At 50.9% G+C, this 14,717-nt stretch overlaps 1 protein-coding gene across 3 annotated transcripts; it reads right to left on the bottom strand.

Moving 5' to 3' along the window:
* Nucleotides 1-3,036: 3,036 nt before the first annotated feature.
* Nucleotides 3,037-13,301, bottom strand: CST3 (cystatin C). Of its 3 annotated transcripts, none has more exons than XR_003121549.1 (4): nt 12,868-13,301; nt 10,522-10,635; nt 9,007-9,302; nt 3,037-3,048 (listed from the first exon to the last, which is right to left on the bottom strand). XR_003121549.1 is itself a non-coding variant. In XM_025400331.1 (4 exons), exons 1-3 carry the CDS (start codon nt 13,108-13,110, stop codon nt 9,219-9,221), a joined length of 441 nt encoding a protein of 146 aa, XP_025256116.1. In that variant the 5' UTR covers nt 13,111-13,301; the 3' UTR covers nt 3,167-4,722; nt 9,217-9,218. The 3 variants fall into 3 exon arrangements, 2 of the variants coding, with proteins under 2 accessions (XP_025256116.1, XP_025256115.1); XM_025400331.1 differs by lacking the exon at nt 3,037-3,048 and adding an exon at nt 3,167-4,722 and having other exon boundaries at nt 9,217-9,302; XM_025400330.1 differs by lacking the exon at nt 3,037-3,048 and having other exon boundaries at nt 8,965-9,302.
* Between the last annotated feature and the right edge of the window lie 1,416 nt (nt 13,302-14,717).

The following is a 14,717-nucleotide window of genomic DNA, read 5'->3' as shown; positions in this document are numbered from 1 at the left end:
GAAGGAAGGAAAGAAAGAAAGAAGGAAGGAAGGAAGGAAAGAAAGAAAGAAAGAAAGAAAGAAAGAAAGAAAGAAAGAAAGAAAGAAAGAAAGAAAGAAAGAAAGAAAGAAAGAAAGAAAGAAAGAAAGAAAGAGAAAGAAAGAAGGAAGGAAGGAAGGAAGGAAAGAGAGGAAGAGAGAAAGAAAGAGAAAGAAAGAGAAAAAAGAGAAAGAAAGAGTGACTGGGGCCAAAGGCATCTCACTGATGAAGAGGAGAGTGGTCTCAGGACAGGCCAGAATGACACCTTGGGGGGTTGGTGGGGTGCAGGTAGGATCCAGGGAATTACTGGCATCTGGGGGAAGTCTCTTAGGTCTGCACTAAGAGGACTCCCAGTAAGAACAGTTGAAGGTTTGCCTCCTACAGCTGTTAGAATCACCTGGGGCGTGTGACTTTAGTTGTCTGGATGGGGCTTGTGAACCAGCATCCATTGAAAGCATCCAGGTGATTCTTATTGTCGTTGGTTCAGGTTCTTGACTTTGCCACACAAAATAATTTAAGAGCAAGTCCAAAGTAAGAGTAGGCAAAGAAGTTTGCTGCAAAGCAACAGCTACACTGAGCGGCAGAGTGGGCTGCTCAGAAGAAGAAACAGCAGCTAGTGCTGTAAGGGGGATTCCCTTTATGGGAGCTGTTCATACACATTCATAAAATACTGTTGAGGTCAAGTACACAAAGGTGGACCTGCAGCTGGCGCATGCACTCAGCATCTACATGCTCTAAGATGCATCACATGCATCATTAGCACATAGAATCTCCACCTAGGAATGTGTTTTTTACTATTAAGATGAGGGAAAGGACACTATAAGCTAAACCCTGAGTCTAGTTGCACAGGTGGGACCCCAGAGAAGTTCTTAGCCCTCCCCCCAACCCAAAGTAGAAATTTGCAGCTATATCTTCTTGGGCTTTGGTGCTGATTGGCTGAAGATGAGGGGAGCTACATCATGAACCAGGGGCTTTTGTTCTCTTTCCCAGCTGTATTGGGTATCAGGAACTTGTAAGACTCTGGCGGTTGGCTGGTACCGTGTAGGACTGCTGACCTGCAAAAGAGTTAGGTGCTGACATGTGAGGGAGAAAGTGAGCCCGCTGAGAAGTGAGCCCACTGGGCTTCACACAAGGGGATGAGTCAGTATGGCCCCCTAACCTTCCTTATCCTGCCTCATTCTGTGCCCCCAGGAGTGAGGACCACAGTCTTAGCAACCAGGCCAGGTCTTCTGACCAACTTCTCCAACCTGAAATCATCAAAACTCCACTAGGGGTTTGTCAGGTGATGCGGACACTGTAGGTGAAGATACAGGTTTGATTCAGCTTCAAGAGGACGTGCTTGATAAACCCAAGGAAAATAAGAGAGGATGAGCAGAGGTGGGACCTACCAAAGGGGAGTCAGTCACCAGTGTCTCAGGTCAGTGCTCATTCTGATGGAAAACAGTTATCCCACTCAGGGTGAGAGAATAAACAAGACCTATTCAACATCACATGACTTGAGCAGACTGGAAGTGACTGATTTATATCCTTCCTTAGGGTATCCCTTGGGCAAAATGCAGTGGACTGCGTAAGAAGAGGAAACAAGTGGGGCTTGAACACAAGGAAAGAATCAAGGCCTTTCCAAAATTTCGCTGCAGGCAGGCATGAGCACACACTGCTTCTCATGTTTACTACTTTGTCTCACAGCTTGTGAACATACATTCTTGGGCCACGCCCTGGGTTTCTAATTCAACAGGCTGGGGTGTGGCCTAAGAATTTGCATCTCTTACGAGATCTCTGCTCCTGCTGCTGGTCCAGGAACTGCACTTCGGGATTCTCTACCTTTAAAAAATACGTCCAGTCACAGTGAGAAATGGGCTACAGGCACCGCGCCGTCACCTGTCACGCATGCACTAAGGCTGGGGATCTCAGTGGTTAAAAGCCTGAGATGAGCCAAATAAGAATTTGGGAAGAATCGTTTGTACACTCTAAGGATTTTATTGTGGGCTGTAATTTCTTTAGACTTCAATGTCTTGGACTTCAGCTTGCAAGGGGAGTTGATCTTGTGTTTAGTTTTTCCTGGGAATGAGATGATGGGGGTTGGGTGGCAAATTTAAGTTTGGGGCATTTCCACACTGGCTTGTAACTGGAGTAAGTTGTGGTGGTGTTTAATTTTGTTGAGGCTTGACTGGAATGCATGACTTGAAATTATTTGGGACTGAAAGAGAAGTAGTAGTAAACATTTGCCTTGGGTAAAATGTAGCTTTGGGATAAAATTTTTTAAAACAGCTTTACTGACATTTACTTTTCACATACCTCACCCACTTTAAGTATACAATTCAGTGGTTCCGAGTACATTCACAAAATTGTACAAATAGACCTACAGTCTGATTTTAGAACATTTTCATGATCCCTCCAAAGAAACTTCCTATTAGCAGTCACTCTGCCTTCTATTGCCTCCCGCCCTAGACAACCACTAATCTGCAGTCTGTCTCTATATATTTTTCTGCTCTGGGTATTTCATATAAATTGAATCATATTGTATGAATGCTGACTTGTTTCAGCATGGCTTGCTGACTTCTTTCACTTAGCACATTTTCAAGATTGCTGCACATGGTAGCACGGGTCATTATGTCATTCTTTTTTATGCCCGTTCGTTTTCCATTGTCTGGCTATACTAACACTACATCTTGATTATCCATTTGTCAGTTGATGGACATTTGAGTTACTTTTTATATTTTTTTCTGATTTTATTAATAACGAAGCTATGAACTTTCATGTGCACATTTTTGGTGAACTTAATGTTTTTATTTGTAGCTGACACATAAATATGAGTAGAGTTGCTAGGTCTTATGGTAAGCCTAATCTTTTGAAAACTCGTGAAACTGTTTTCCAAAGCAGCTGCACCATTTTCCATTCCCACCAGCTATGTATAAAGGTTCCAATTTGTTATTTTCTGTCTCTTTGACCCCGATCATGTAGTGGGTGTGAAGTTGCTTTTTATTGTGGTTTTGATTTGCCTTTCCCTAATAGCTAATGGTGTTATGCACCTTTTTATGTGTTTATTGGCCATTTACATATCTTCTTTGGAAAAATGTTTATTCAAATCCTTTAGGATTTTTAAATTGGGTTGTTTCTTTAACAATTTTGAGTTATATAAAAATTAGGTTGTCTTTATTTTTAAATTCGGTTTTCTTTTTTAAAAGAATTTTTAATTGGGTTACCTGTCTTCTTCTTGAGTTGTAAGAGTTCATTATATGTTCTGAATACAAGTTCTATATCAGATATATAATTTGCAAATTTTTTTCCTATCATGTGGGTTGTTTTTTTGTGTTTTTTTTGCTTTTGTTTTGGGGATGAATTTAATTAGTGAATTGTTCTGGCCTATTTGAGGATTTCCTGAGTTCAAATCAATTCCATTTATGAGAAATTTGGTTGGTACTGGGGAGGTGCTTCATGAAGATGGAAAAAGCATGTCCAGATTGACTGCTGATTTCAATCCCAGGGGCGCAGCTACACTTCTGGCTGATCGCAGCTTAATGATGAGCCCGACTAGATCACAAGAAAGGAAGTTATAGCTAATATCTCCTTGAACACGAGTCCATCGCAGCATCTTCAGAGGCAGGGTCAGCCTCTATTTTTCAGTCATGGTGACATCTGTTGTCCTTGCATTTTTTAAGAGTGGCTGCTACTTCTAAGGTCCAGGGGGCAGGTCCTCCACTTTCTACAGGCTGGCCCTTGAGGTATTACTTCTGAAACAGTCAAGAAATGTCATGGGACTGTGGGTCTGAGAACTGACTAATGAGTTATTTTTGTCTATCAGTGAGGACAGATAAGAGCACAGGGCTGGAAACCCAACCCAACTGGCCTGGTAGTCAGTTCATATAACTAGGAAGCTCAGAGCAAGAGCGGGCGTCAGGCTCTGCTTGGTGCAGGGACTCCAACATTATAACCCACCTGCTCCTTGCTGTCTGTCTGTTTCTCTCTCTTTTTCTGAGAAACAGGACCTCACTCTTTTGCCCAGGCTGGAGTTCAGTAGCGAAATCATGGCTCATTGCAGCCTCAAACTGCTGAGCTTAAGCAGTCCTCCCGCCTGAGCCTACGGAATAACTGGGAGTGCACTGCCAGGCCTGGCTTCCCTGCTGTCTCTTGATTTAGTTTTGCTGCTCCTCATAACTTGGCTTCATTCTCAAACAGGCTCCAAGTGGGCCCCAGACCTCATGTCTTTTTTATCTTCACACTCAGCAGGGAAGGAAGAACCCACTTATCACATAGTCAAACAAAATCCCACCGTTAAGCCTCCTGGGTCCCAGGCGGCCACACATAGGTCACTGTTGTCCTCACGCCAATCACTGAGGCTTCAAGGGAGGGAGACCCGCTGCCCTGACCAGTTTAGCCGGGGTCAAGTGCTCCAAGCTGTGGTCCAAACAGTAGAGTCAGCTTCCCTGGAAACAGGCGGAGTGAGAGGGGAGGAGAGGTGGATCCTCATGGGGAAACTGCTATCGTTGTTGTAAGAAGGTGGGGCAGTCACGGCTTGTGAGTCAGATGCTGGGCTGGCCGCTGGCCTCGGAGGTGTGTTTGGTAATGATGCCTCCGTGCATACAGCATGAGCTGCCCAGTCAGAGAAGGCACAGAGCCTGCGGGGTAAACACTTCCCAGCATCATTTCCTGCCTAGTAGCCATTCAGGAAAGGCAGCATTTTCCTCAGTCTGTTCATTAGGGTCCTGGATTTGGGTAAAATAAATAGATAAATAAATAACTGCTGCTATTCGTGATCTAAAGTCCCTCGCAAAGAAGGTGGTCCTGTTCACTAGGAAGGCCTTTGGTTTATAAGCACTTTGATGGGTGTGGGGAAGTCTACAAAGAGCTGAATTGTTCTGCCCCACAAAGGAGCTTTTGGACTTGCTGAGTGACCCAGTGGGGAAGATGGTGTGGACAGATGAGGAATGCCACGGTGAAGGGCAGGCAGTGGAAAGGCCAGTGACTGGTGTGGGGTGGAATGTGAAGGTCAAGTGGCAACTACCTCTGGGAGGGAAGCCAAGGGCATTTCAAGGACAGAAATACCTGCTGGGTTTGAAGAAGTGGGGGTTACTTTTCCACAGGGCAGGAGGTGATTTTCTGAAATCACCAACAAATTTCATTGCCCCAAACAAAACCTTGATGGAAGGAATTTCCATTTGCTTTTGCTTTGTTGTGTTTCATTTAACTGGAAATCAAGGGGGCTGGGCTACACACTTGCAGAGATACCTGGCAAGGAAGGTGTGTCCACAGGCAGATGTGACCATAAAAGTATCTTTACCTGCTGCAATTTGCAGATGTTTTAGGAGCAACTGGGCTTTGACCGGGACTCTAACTGAGTTCTAGTTCAGTGGTTCCTTGGGGAAGCAATGGGAGGAGTATTTAAACATCCAATGTCCACATCCCATCCCAGAACATAATCAACTTTTCCGAATGGGACCATGGGATTGCCATGTGCAGCCAGGCTCCCCCAGTGATGCCGTGTACAGCCAAGTGTGAGACTAGAGTTCAGATGAGCCTGACCTGGTCTCGAGGGAGCCAGAGCCTCAGCTGATGTCACAGTGGCCTGAGCACATCTGACTTGACCCCATAAGCCTCAGGTGACAGGATTTGGAAGTGACCCACTTGGCATCTCAGGGCCAAGGGTGAGAGCGGGTATGGGTTATTAAAGGAATGACTGTTCCCTATTTGAGTCACCATTTTGTTCATGGCTTCTCAGTTTTGTGTGTTCGGGCAATGAACTCAGACAGCATAGCAGAGTATAAGGAGTAGGAAGATGCTCCCTACTCTCCCTGCCGTGTCCCCTGCTCTGGCTTTGCAGGGTGCTGGCCTTGGGGCTACTGGAGTGGATCGTCTTCCTGGGCCTCATCTCTGCAGCTTCACCCTGGAGTTATGGGACAGGGCTGGCGATTTGCAGTCTCTGCATCTTTCAGGGAGGCTTGTGGCCTAGTGCGAGGTCACTCCCGCCAGCAGTCATAAGCCAGCTCCCCTCTGTCTCACAGCATCAAGGGTGGCAACATCCCAAGCCTCTAAGTCCTTAAAAAACCACCAAGGCAGAGGAAAAAAAAAAAAAACCAGGCAAAATCAATAGTTTTCTATTGAACTATTAACTAGTCTATCAGCAAAGACTAGAGGTACAATACTTGGAAATATTCCTGACCAAAATATAAAATATCCAGGATTAAATTTCACAGAAAATACAAAAGATGCATAAAATTTACTCTCTGAAGACCATCAGAAAAGCAGGAATGTATTACAAGATGCATGGTATTCTAAAATGAAAGACTCAAATGTTCAACGTTGTCAATTTTTTTTCCTAAAAAAACATATTTCTACTTATTGAACCTGAGAAAACAGTTTCATTTGGAAGAACAAATACATTCAGAAAACAAAATTTTGGGGGAATAAAGAATAAACAGAATGGAGAATGGTTCTTACCTAAAAGACATAAAAATATTGTATTTAAAATGGAGTATTTAAAAAAAAATGGAAAAGCACAAGGCAGATTGAGGACTGAGATCCTGAAACTGACCTATGGTTACGGAAACTTGCTGTGGGCTGTCAACTGGAGCGGCTCTGGGAGGTCTCTTGTGGAGGCTAAGGCCACTCCATCTTGGATGCCAATGCTGAGCCTCAGTTCCATCAATGCTTCTAAGATTTCTATTTCATCTGCTGTTTGCTGCAAATCCAGCCCTTAGGTAAATTCCTTCTGAAGCTCCTATACCCTTTCCCCTATGGCACAGAAGCCCAGGGTCTGGGGTAACGGGATGGGGATCCACTGTCTTGCGGCCACGCAGGACATGGCTTCTGCTCACAAGTCCCTGTTACAACTTTCTTTCTAAGAAACTAGACTTGTCAGCCTTTCTTTGGCCTCTCAGCTCTCTTGGACTTTGAGGGCAGGTGTGTGCAGGCTTGCCATCGAGGAACACCCTGCCAGCCTGACCGTCCTGGGGAGAGGGATCCTTCTGCAGAGGCTGGCTTCCTTCAGGGCAAGAATGCTAGGGAGCTCGGAAGCTACTGGGCCCTTCCTGATCCCGCCCTGACGCTCACCAGCATCACAATGCAAGAGGTGTCAAAGCACCATGTTATAAAGCCACCAGCGTAGAACCAGATCAATGAAAAAGCCTCTCCGACTTACTGTTTATTCAGAGCCAGGCCCTGTAATGAATCTATTTATATGGATAACTGTAGATGAAGTATATACTTAAACCAACTTTTAAAATAAATGTAAAAGTAACTCTTGCAGATGAAAGGTGCAAGGGCGAAGCCTCCTCTCCAGGATGTGCTGGTCACAGTAACCTCTGGGTCAGAGGGGGGCTCCTGGCTTACTGGCCTCATGGGGGTCCAAGGGAGGCATTTACAGGCCTGATGGCTGCAGAGGAGAGGCAGGGGTGGCACCAACCTGCTTCCCTGTCGGCTGTGGGCCATGGGGCCAACGGCTGGAGGGCAGGGAAGGGAGGAGACATACAGGGAGATTGGGGAGTCCTGTGTACAGCCCCCACCCCACCTCAACTTCCCCAGGGAAGAAGTGTGTCAGAAAAGGGACTGGGCTACACAGTCAGCTGTTCATTTCCACTGTGTGCCTGGATGGTCATTGTCTGTGTCACAGGAGATCCTTTATCCAGGTAGAAAGCCAGGAGCACCTCCCTGCAGGGACCCCTTACCCCTGACCCCAACCACCACTTCTATCCCCCAATCCCCAACAGAAAGCTGAGTCACTAAGTCCGCCCACCCCCAGCAGGGTGAGGCCAGACTCAAGTCTCCTCGGCTTATGGCCTCCTAGGCGTTGTTACACTTTCCTCACCCCAAATACCCTGTTAAAGCAAGTCAGGGTGGAGAGGAAATGGAAGCAGATGCTCCCCACTCTCCCCGCCGTGTCCCCTGCTCTGGCTTTGCAGGGATAGCATGTCCTTGGGACTACTGGGGTGGATTTTCGTCATTTCACCTTCAGTGTTCATGGCAGTGGCCAAAAGAGGGCGTCAGTGCAGCTTGGAGCTTGGAAGGTACCTGGGAGCCCTGCCCTAGCAGCACTGGCTGTGAGGGCTGCACCCCTGTCCTGAAATGGCAAAGGCAAGGACCATGCAGGGTGGGCTGTGTCCTAGGACTGTAGCCTCCTGCTTGTGGCAAATATCCACTATTCTATAGGATGATGCTGACACGAAGGGAATGTTCTCTCTTAATCTTTGGAAAAAGAAGAGTCCACTGCATTGTCAGTCTCATTTGTGCTTTAACTTCATCCCTACCATGAAGCTGGACGTAACTTGTTTTAAATCCAAGTCCAGAGAAAGGGCTGGTGGCCACGAGCCTGTAAAACTCTCTGAGGACACAGCCTCCCAGTATGGATGACAGCAGGTGCTGCTTTCTCTGGGTGATCTTGCCGGTCTCTGGTCTGGTTGACATTTCTCCCGCTCAGTTACACACACAGGCTTTTTGGACTTTGTTTCCATGTAGGGGCCTAAGTCTCTTGGAAAGAAACACACATCGATCACTATCTATTTAGTGTCTAGGGGATTGATGAGAGCAGCTCAGTCCCTGGAGTCTGCTCAACTCTGCAAGCACAGATGGAACCTACGGCCTGGCGAGCTCCACCGAGGCCTGGCCTCTGCCTGTGGACACAGCCAGCCCCCTCCTCCTGGTCTGACCAGGAGCTCAGACCAAAGCAACAGCCCAGCTTCTGGGGGCAGCAGCCTGGGCACCCTGCTCTCCCTGAACCCCTCACCAGGGGCTGCTGTGGCTGAATGCCTGGGTTCCCAGCCCCCGGCTGCTCTCTCCTTGCTCTGAGATTCAGGTCTCCTATAGCAGCAGCTCCCCTGACAGCCTTGCTGTGGATGTGTCAGCTCCCAGGTACTCCTCTGATCTCCACACCAGCAGGACGAGGAGGCTTCATAAAGGAACTGTGGAAACCCTGCCTGTGTGCACATCCCCAGACAGCCAAGAACTCAAAGGGAGCCGATGCTACTGTTTTATTGCAGGAGGTGGGGGCATATCACCGCACACCGGGGCTGTGAGAAGCAAGAAGGAAGGAGGGAGGGTGGAGCCCCCTGCTGAGTAACAAAGGCCGCCTGCTGCCTTTTCTGTCTCCTGGCGCAGGCACATGGGGAGACCTTCCCCAGGACGGGGGCCACCAGTCCAGGGGTAGGAATACAGGGGGTGGGAGGTGTGCGTAAGAGGTGATAGGCACAGGCCAGCCTGGTACAGACTCCTAGGCATCCTGACAGGTGGATTTCGACAAGGTCATTGTGCCCTGCCAAGGCACAGTGTAGATCTGGAAAGAGCAGAATGCTTTCTGTGAAAGAAAACAGAGGGGACAATCAGTGTGGGTTACAGTTCAAAGCGGAAGATGCCCAGGCACAGGACATCAGAGTGGGAGTGAAGGATGGAGGTGAAACACTGGCCCTTACCTACCCCTCCACCCACCCCTGCTGATCCCAGAGCACTGCTGGACTCGGCAGTGACTGCTCCAACCCTCTCCCAGGGCTCCAGCTCCACCAGGTGGCACTGGGCCCCCACCTCAGCCTGCAGGATTCCTGCCCCAGCACAGCCCTATGAGGAGCAGCCTGTGCAAGGCCTTGGGAGCCCTAAGGGTGCAGAGCAGGGGAAGGCAGCTCACTGCCCCCAGCTCCTACCACCTCCAGCATCCAGGTCAGCACTAAGAGGGGCCAGAGGGAAGAAACCAGGGAACTGGAAATTGCAACTCATAGTGCTTGGGGTGGCGAGGAGATGACAAGGAGCGTGTGACTCTCCCCTGAGCAGAGACGCCACAAGAAATCCTGGGTCCTTGGAGAAGCTGGTGTTGGGTGAGCTGGGGCAGGTCTGAGGGTTTGGCTGCTAACAGGCCTCTAGTACCCTCTAATCTGCTCAGCGTGGCTGTGGCTGCGGGCAGGTGCCTGAGGCTGGGGTTAGACAGAGCCGCTTCTCCGTGCACAGCACCCAGCCCTGCAGCTGCTTCCTACAGTCCAGCAGGCAACACTCCAAAGCACACAGGGTGGGGCTTCCAGTACCCCCATTCCCAAGCTAAAGCCCTCTTAGCAAATCAGATTCATCAGCCCTCTCCACACCGCCTCATCTACACACACATAGGCCTCCACATGAACTCACCCCAACCCTCACCCACACGGATCTATGCGTGAATCCACATACTCCCTCACACCTCTACCCACATGCACACACACAGTGCAGGCACTTCCTCATACAGCATGTATGCGCACAGAACCCCCACACATATGTGCACACGCATGCGCACTCACACACCCACACACATCCGTGCATAGACCCCCACACCTCCCCAAAACATCACACACCCACTAGCACACACTCATATGACCTCCCCACACAAACCTATACATGGAAACACATGTGCATCTCCATATGTACACACACTCAGGCACACACACACATACCCTCCAGAACATGTACATCTCACACACACACACACACACACACACGCACACACACACACCCCTCTGCAGTGTATGACTGGCCCTGGACCCACATGAGGCACATACCCTCTTCAGATGTGGCTGTTCATGGAAGGGGCAGTTGTCCAAGTTGGGCTGGGTCTTGGTACATGTGGTTCGGCCCAACTCCACGTCCAAGAAGTAGTTCACCCCAGCTACGATCTACACATGTGAAAGAGCAGGAGGCAGGGACAGCACGCTCTGTCAGTTTCTTACACACACAGGCACTTCACTGTGACTGGGTCACTGGGCTTGCCTGGGGCTTCAAGCCTACCTTCACGAGCTACCCACACTGTCACTTGCAAGGCACACAAGCCACCTCCTCCTGCCAGCTGGCAGGGATGCCATGCCCCAGGCCTCCCTGGTAACTTGTTTTCTCTATGCCAATGCCAAGGATTAACTGAATTCTGCTACCTATGACCCAGGGGGCAGGGACACTGGATCTATTCTAGGAAGGCTCTCATGTGATGATGAAATTTCGGCAAACTTCCAGTTCCTGGCATTCAGTCCACAGAGCATCTCATTCCTCTCATTTAACCCAGAGGTATTTTTCCTCATTTATCAATAGGAGATGAGATGCTCACATACATTGATGTTTTAGGCCAATAAACTGCTTCCCACATGCCTCCATTCCAGGTGTGATTTTGGAGGCAGTATTTCCAAAGTGAGTCTTACGGTTGCAACTTCAGAAGAGAACTGAATGCTTTCCCTGCACAGTGCCACCCTCAGACATGATTTGTGAGAACTGTGGAGAAGCATGGGATGAGGGACCCTGGGACCAGGGTGCTAGACCTTGCCCTGTGGAGCCACACACAAGTCCTGTAGAACCACATGCAAGTCCTGTGATCCCTCCGGTGTCAGTCTGCTGCTCTGTAAAATAGGTTCCAGGGTCCAATGATCTACAATGCCCCGTGCTTCACTCCCAGTGAGAGAGGGGTGCAGGCCAGCGGGGACCCTACACCAGGGAACAGGGAGAGGGCCCCAGCTGACGGCTGCAGGAGGAGAAACGGGGCTGGCCTAGATTCCTCTGAATTTCCAACAGAAGGTGGAGGAGCTCTAAAGTCTGTGTCACTGTTTGTTGCTCTGCCATGGGATGCAGGTCAAGCTGGACCTGGTAGCCCTACTGAAGCTCCCTCCCGATCTGACCCCCTACTCCGCTCTGCTGGGTGACTGCTGTCCTCATCTGGCTGAGGTCTAACTCTGCATCAGCTGGTAGAAGCAGGGTCAGGCATGCTCCACCCCAGCAGGAACTCAGCTGCCCTGGGCTGTAGGGGGTGGTCAGTCGGCCTGAGGGTGAAGGCCCCTAGTCCTAGAGGGCTGTGCCCAGGGGTGTGACTTGGGAAGGGAAGCAGGGCTCTGCAGGACAAGGAGCCAGGCTCAGGTGTGGCCCCTATGGAGAGGACTCCGGGAGGAAGACGAGCCTCATGGCCTGGATCTCATCCTGACCAGCACCAAGCCCACCCACAGTCAGCACAGTCTCCACCCACACCTGCTGGATCCTGGGAAATGGCACTGTCATGGTACAGACCCAGCGGCTGCTGCAGGTGAAAAGAGGCAGAGGGGACAGGACAGGGCTGAACTCATGTACTCATGGCCCGGGAGCGTCCTAGGGCATGAAGCCCGTCAGCAGTCAGGGAAAGTTGAATGAGTCTGAGCATTAGACCATGAATGTGTCAGTGCTGATTTTCAAAATGGAATCGTGGCTATGTGAGATACTGCCCTTGTTTTAAGGAAAAACACACTGAAGTGTTTACTCTCAAAAGATTCAGGCAAAAAAATGCATATACAGTACATATACACACACCCATATTCACATTCGTAAAGTGAGCTGGGGGTAACAAACGGCAAAATGTTAACATCCGTGCTAACATCTGAGGGATCTGGGTGAAAGATCTACAGGGATGCCCTGTACTATTTCTGCAGCTGCTCTGTAAGTCAGAAATTATGTGAGAATAAAAAGTTAAACTAAAGTGTTTAAAAATTATTTGGCGGAAGAACAAGGAGGCAGCCAGATGAGGGGCTCTGTTTTTTCCTTCTCCTGCGTATTCAGCAGCGCACCCGGAGCCCCGCGTCCCAGGAGGCCTGGACAGAGTTGGGTGGGACGTCCTGTGCCTGCCCCCGCGCTGCGGCGCCGCTCGAGCTGGCGCCTGGAAGCAGATCTCAGGCGCCGGGCGCGGACCTGGCGTGTCCTTGCGGTTCCAAGCCAGACCAGACTCGGGGCATTCCCAGACACGCCCGCCAAGGGCTCCAGGGTGACAGCGAAGACCGGGAACAGGGTCTGGGTGAGAAGCCCAGGTGCCGGGGAGAAGGAGCAGCGCGGGGTCCGGGAGCGGCGCGGGGCAGGTTGGGGCGGCGGGGCCAGGGCTCGGGACCCTGCCGGGGGGCGGCACGCACCTGCTTGCGGGCGCGCACGACCTGCAGCGTGCGGCTGTGGTACATGTCGTTGCTGGCTTTGTTGTACTCGCTGACGGCAAAGTCCAGGGCACGCCGCACACCCTCCTCCTCCACGCTGGCGTCCATGGGGCCGCCCACTAGGCGCGGCGGCTTCCCGGGACTCGCTCCGGCCGCGGGGCTCACTGCCAGAGCCACGGCCAGGATGGCCAGCAGGAGCAGTGGGGCGCGCAGAGGCCCTGCCATTGTCGGCTAGGACGCGGGACACGGAGAGTGGGGCGCAGGCGAGAGGCTTGAGCTACTGACAGAGGACCCGGTGCGATCCCGAGGCCGTGAACACCGCGGGGCCAGCGGCTGCGCTTTTATCCCTTCTGGCCTTCCCCGCCCCTCGCGCCCTGCGCTTCCTTTTCCGGAACGCCTAGTCCCTCCCGCTTCCCCTCTCCCTTCCCACCTCCCCTACCTCTCCCCGCCTCCCGGTCCCTCCCTACCAATCTCCTCCCCTCCCTGCCTCCCCTGCCATCCTGGCCTCCCTGGCCCTCCCCATCGATCCCCTTCCCTCCCCATCCATCCCCTCTCCTCCCCTCCCAGCCCCTCCCGGCCTCCCCCCTCCCTTCCCGCCTCCCCCTCCCTTCCCGCCTCCCCTCTCCCTCCGCTCCTCCCCTGCCCCTGAGCCTCCCTGTCCCTCCCTATCCATCCCCTACCCTCCCCTCTCCCTCTTCGCCTGCTCTCTTCCTCCCAGCCTCCCCTGCCCCTCCTATCCTCCTCATTCTTCCCCATCCATCCCAGACCATTCCAGCCTCCCCGCTTCAGGCCCCTCCATGCTTCCCCTCTTCAGGTCTCCTCTATCCGTTTCCCCTTTCAACCCCCAGACACGCCTCCCCTGCCCCTCCTCTCCCTCCTCCACTCCTGTCCTTGCTCCCACTTCGCCCCCAAGCTCTGCCCTTCTTCATCGCCCCTCCCTCGTTCCACCCCTCCTCTGTCTTCCCTTCCTACCCACCCCTGGCCTCTCCCTGTCTCTGTCCCTCCTATCCTCTTCTTTCCCCTCTTCTAACTCCACTGCTGGTCCCTCTTCCCCCACCCCTTCTACACCCACGCCCCCCTCCTACCCACTCATCCCCTCAGCTCCATCTCATCTCATAGACCTGTCCCTCCTCCCAAGCTTAGGTCACCCTGCCTTCCAGAGAGGTGTCAAGTCCCCCTGAGCCCTAAAAGCATGCGACCCCCTAGCTTCATTTCCTCAGAAAAGGGAAGGATAGAGGTCTTGGCCTTCCGGAGTCGTCGGAGGTCCCGAGTATCCGCGAGCATTTGGTCAAGGTCTAGAAATCACTGAGGCAGAGATGTGATTCCAGAGGCTGCAGAAGACTCAGGCCATGCCCTGTGCTAGGGGACTTTTCAAACAGAGGAATTAACCTTTATTTGAGTAAAAAACTCTGGGTTCTCCTTTCACAATTCCTTATTATTCAACAAACAGACTTGTCACCAGCTTCCCCCTGCACCAGGTGGTGTAGGAACTAGAGACGGAGCCTGGGTGACCCAGCCATGGACACAACATTGCAGGGCTGCTGCCAGACAGAGATGTGACGCAAACCTGGGAGCAATTTAAAACTTTCTAGGAGACACATTTCAAAAAGTAAAAAAGAAACAGGTGAAGGGAATGTTTATAATATTTCTTACTTAACCCAATATATCCAAAATATTATTTCAACACATAAGAAGAATCATTAATAACAGGTTATTTTATTTTGGGTGTGTATACTGAGTCTTTGAAATTCCCTGTGTATTTTTTACACCTAGAGTGGGTGTCAATTATACTGGCCCTATTTCAAGCGCCCTGTGGCCACATGTGGCTGTGG

The sequence above is a fragment of the Theropithecus gelada genome, chromosome 10 (assembly GCF_003255815.1).
Source record: "Theropithecus gelada isolate Dixy chromosome 10, Tgel_1.0, whole genome shotgun sequence".
NCBI classification, from domain to species: domain Eukaryota; kingdom Metazoa; phylum Chordata; class Mammalia; order Primates; family Cercopithecidae; genus Theropithecus; species Theropithecus gelada.
Note: the sequence above shows the minus strand (reverse complement) of the source record. Positions and strands in the feature narration are given on the sequence as shown.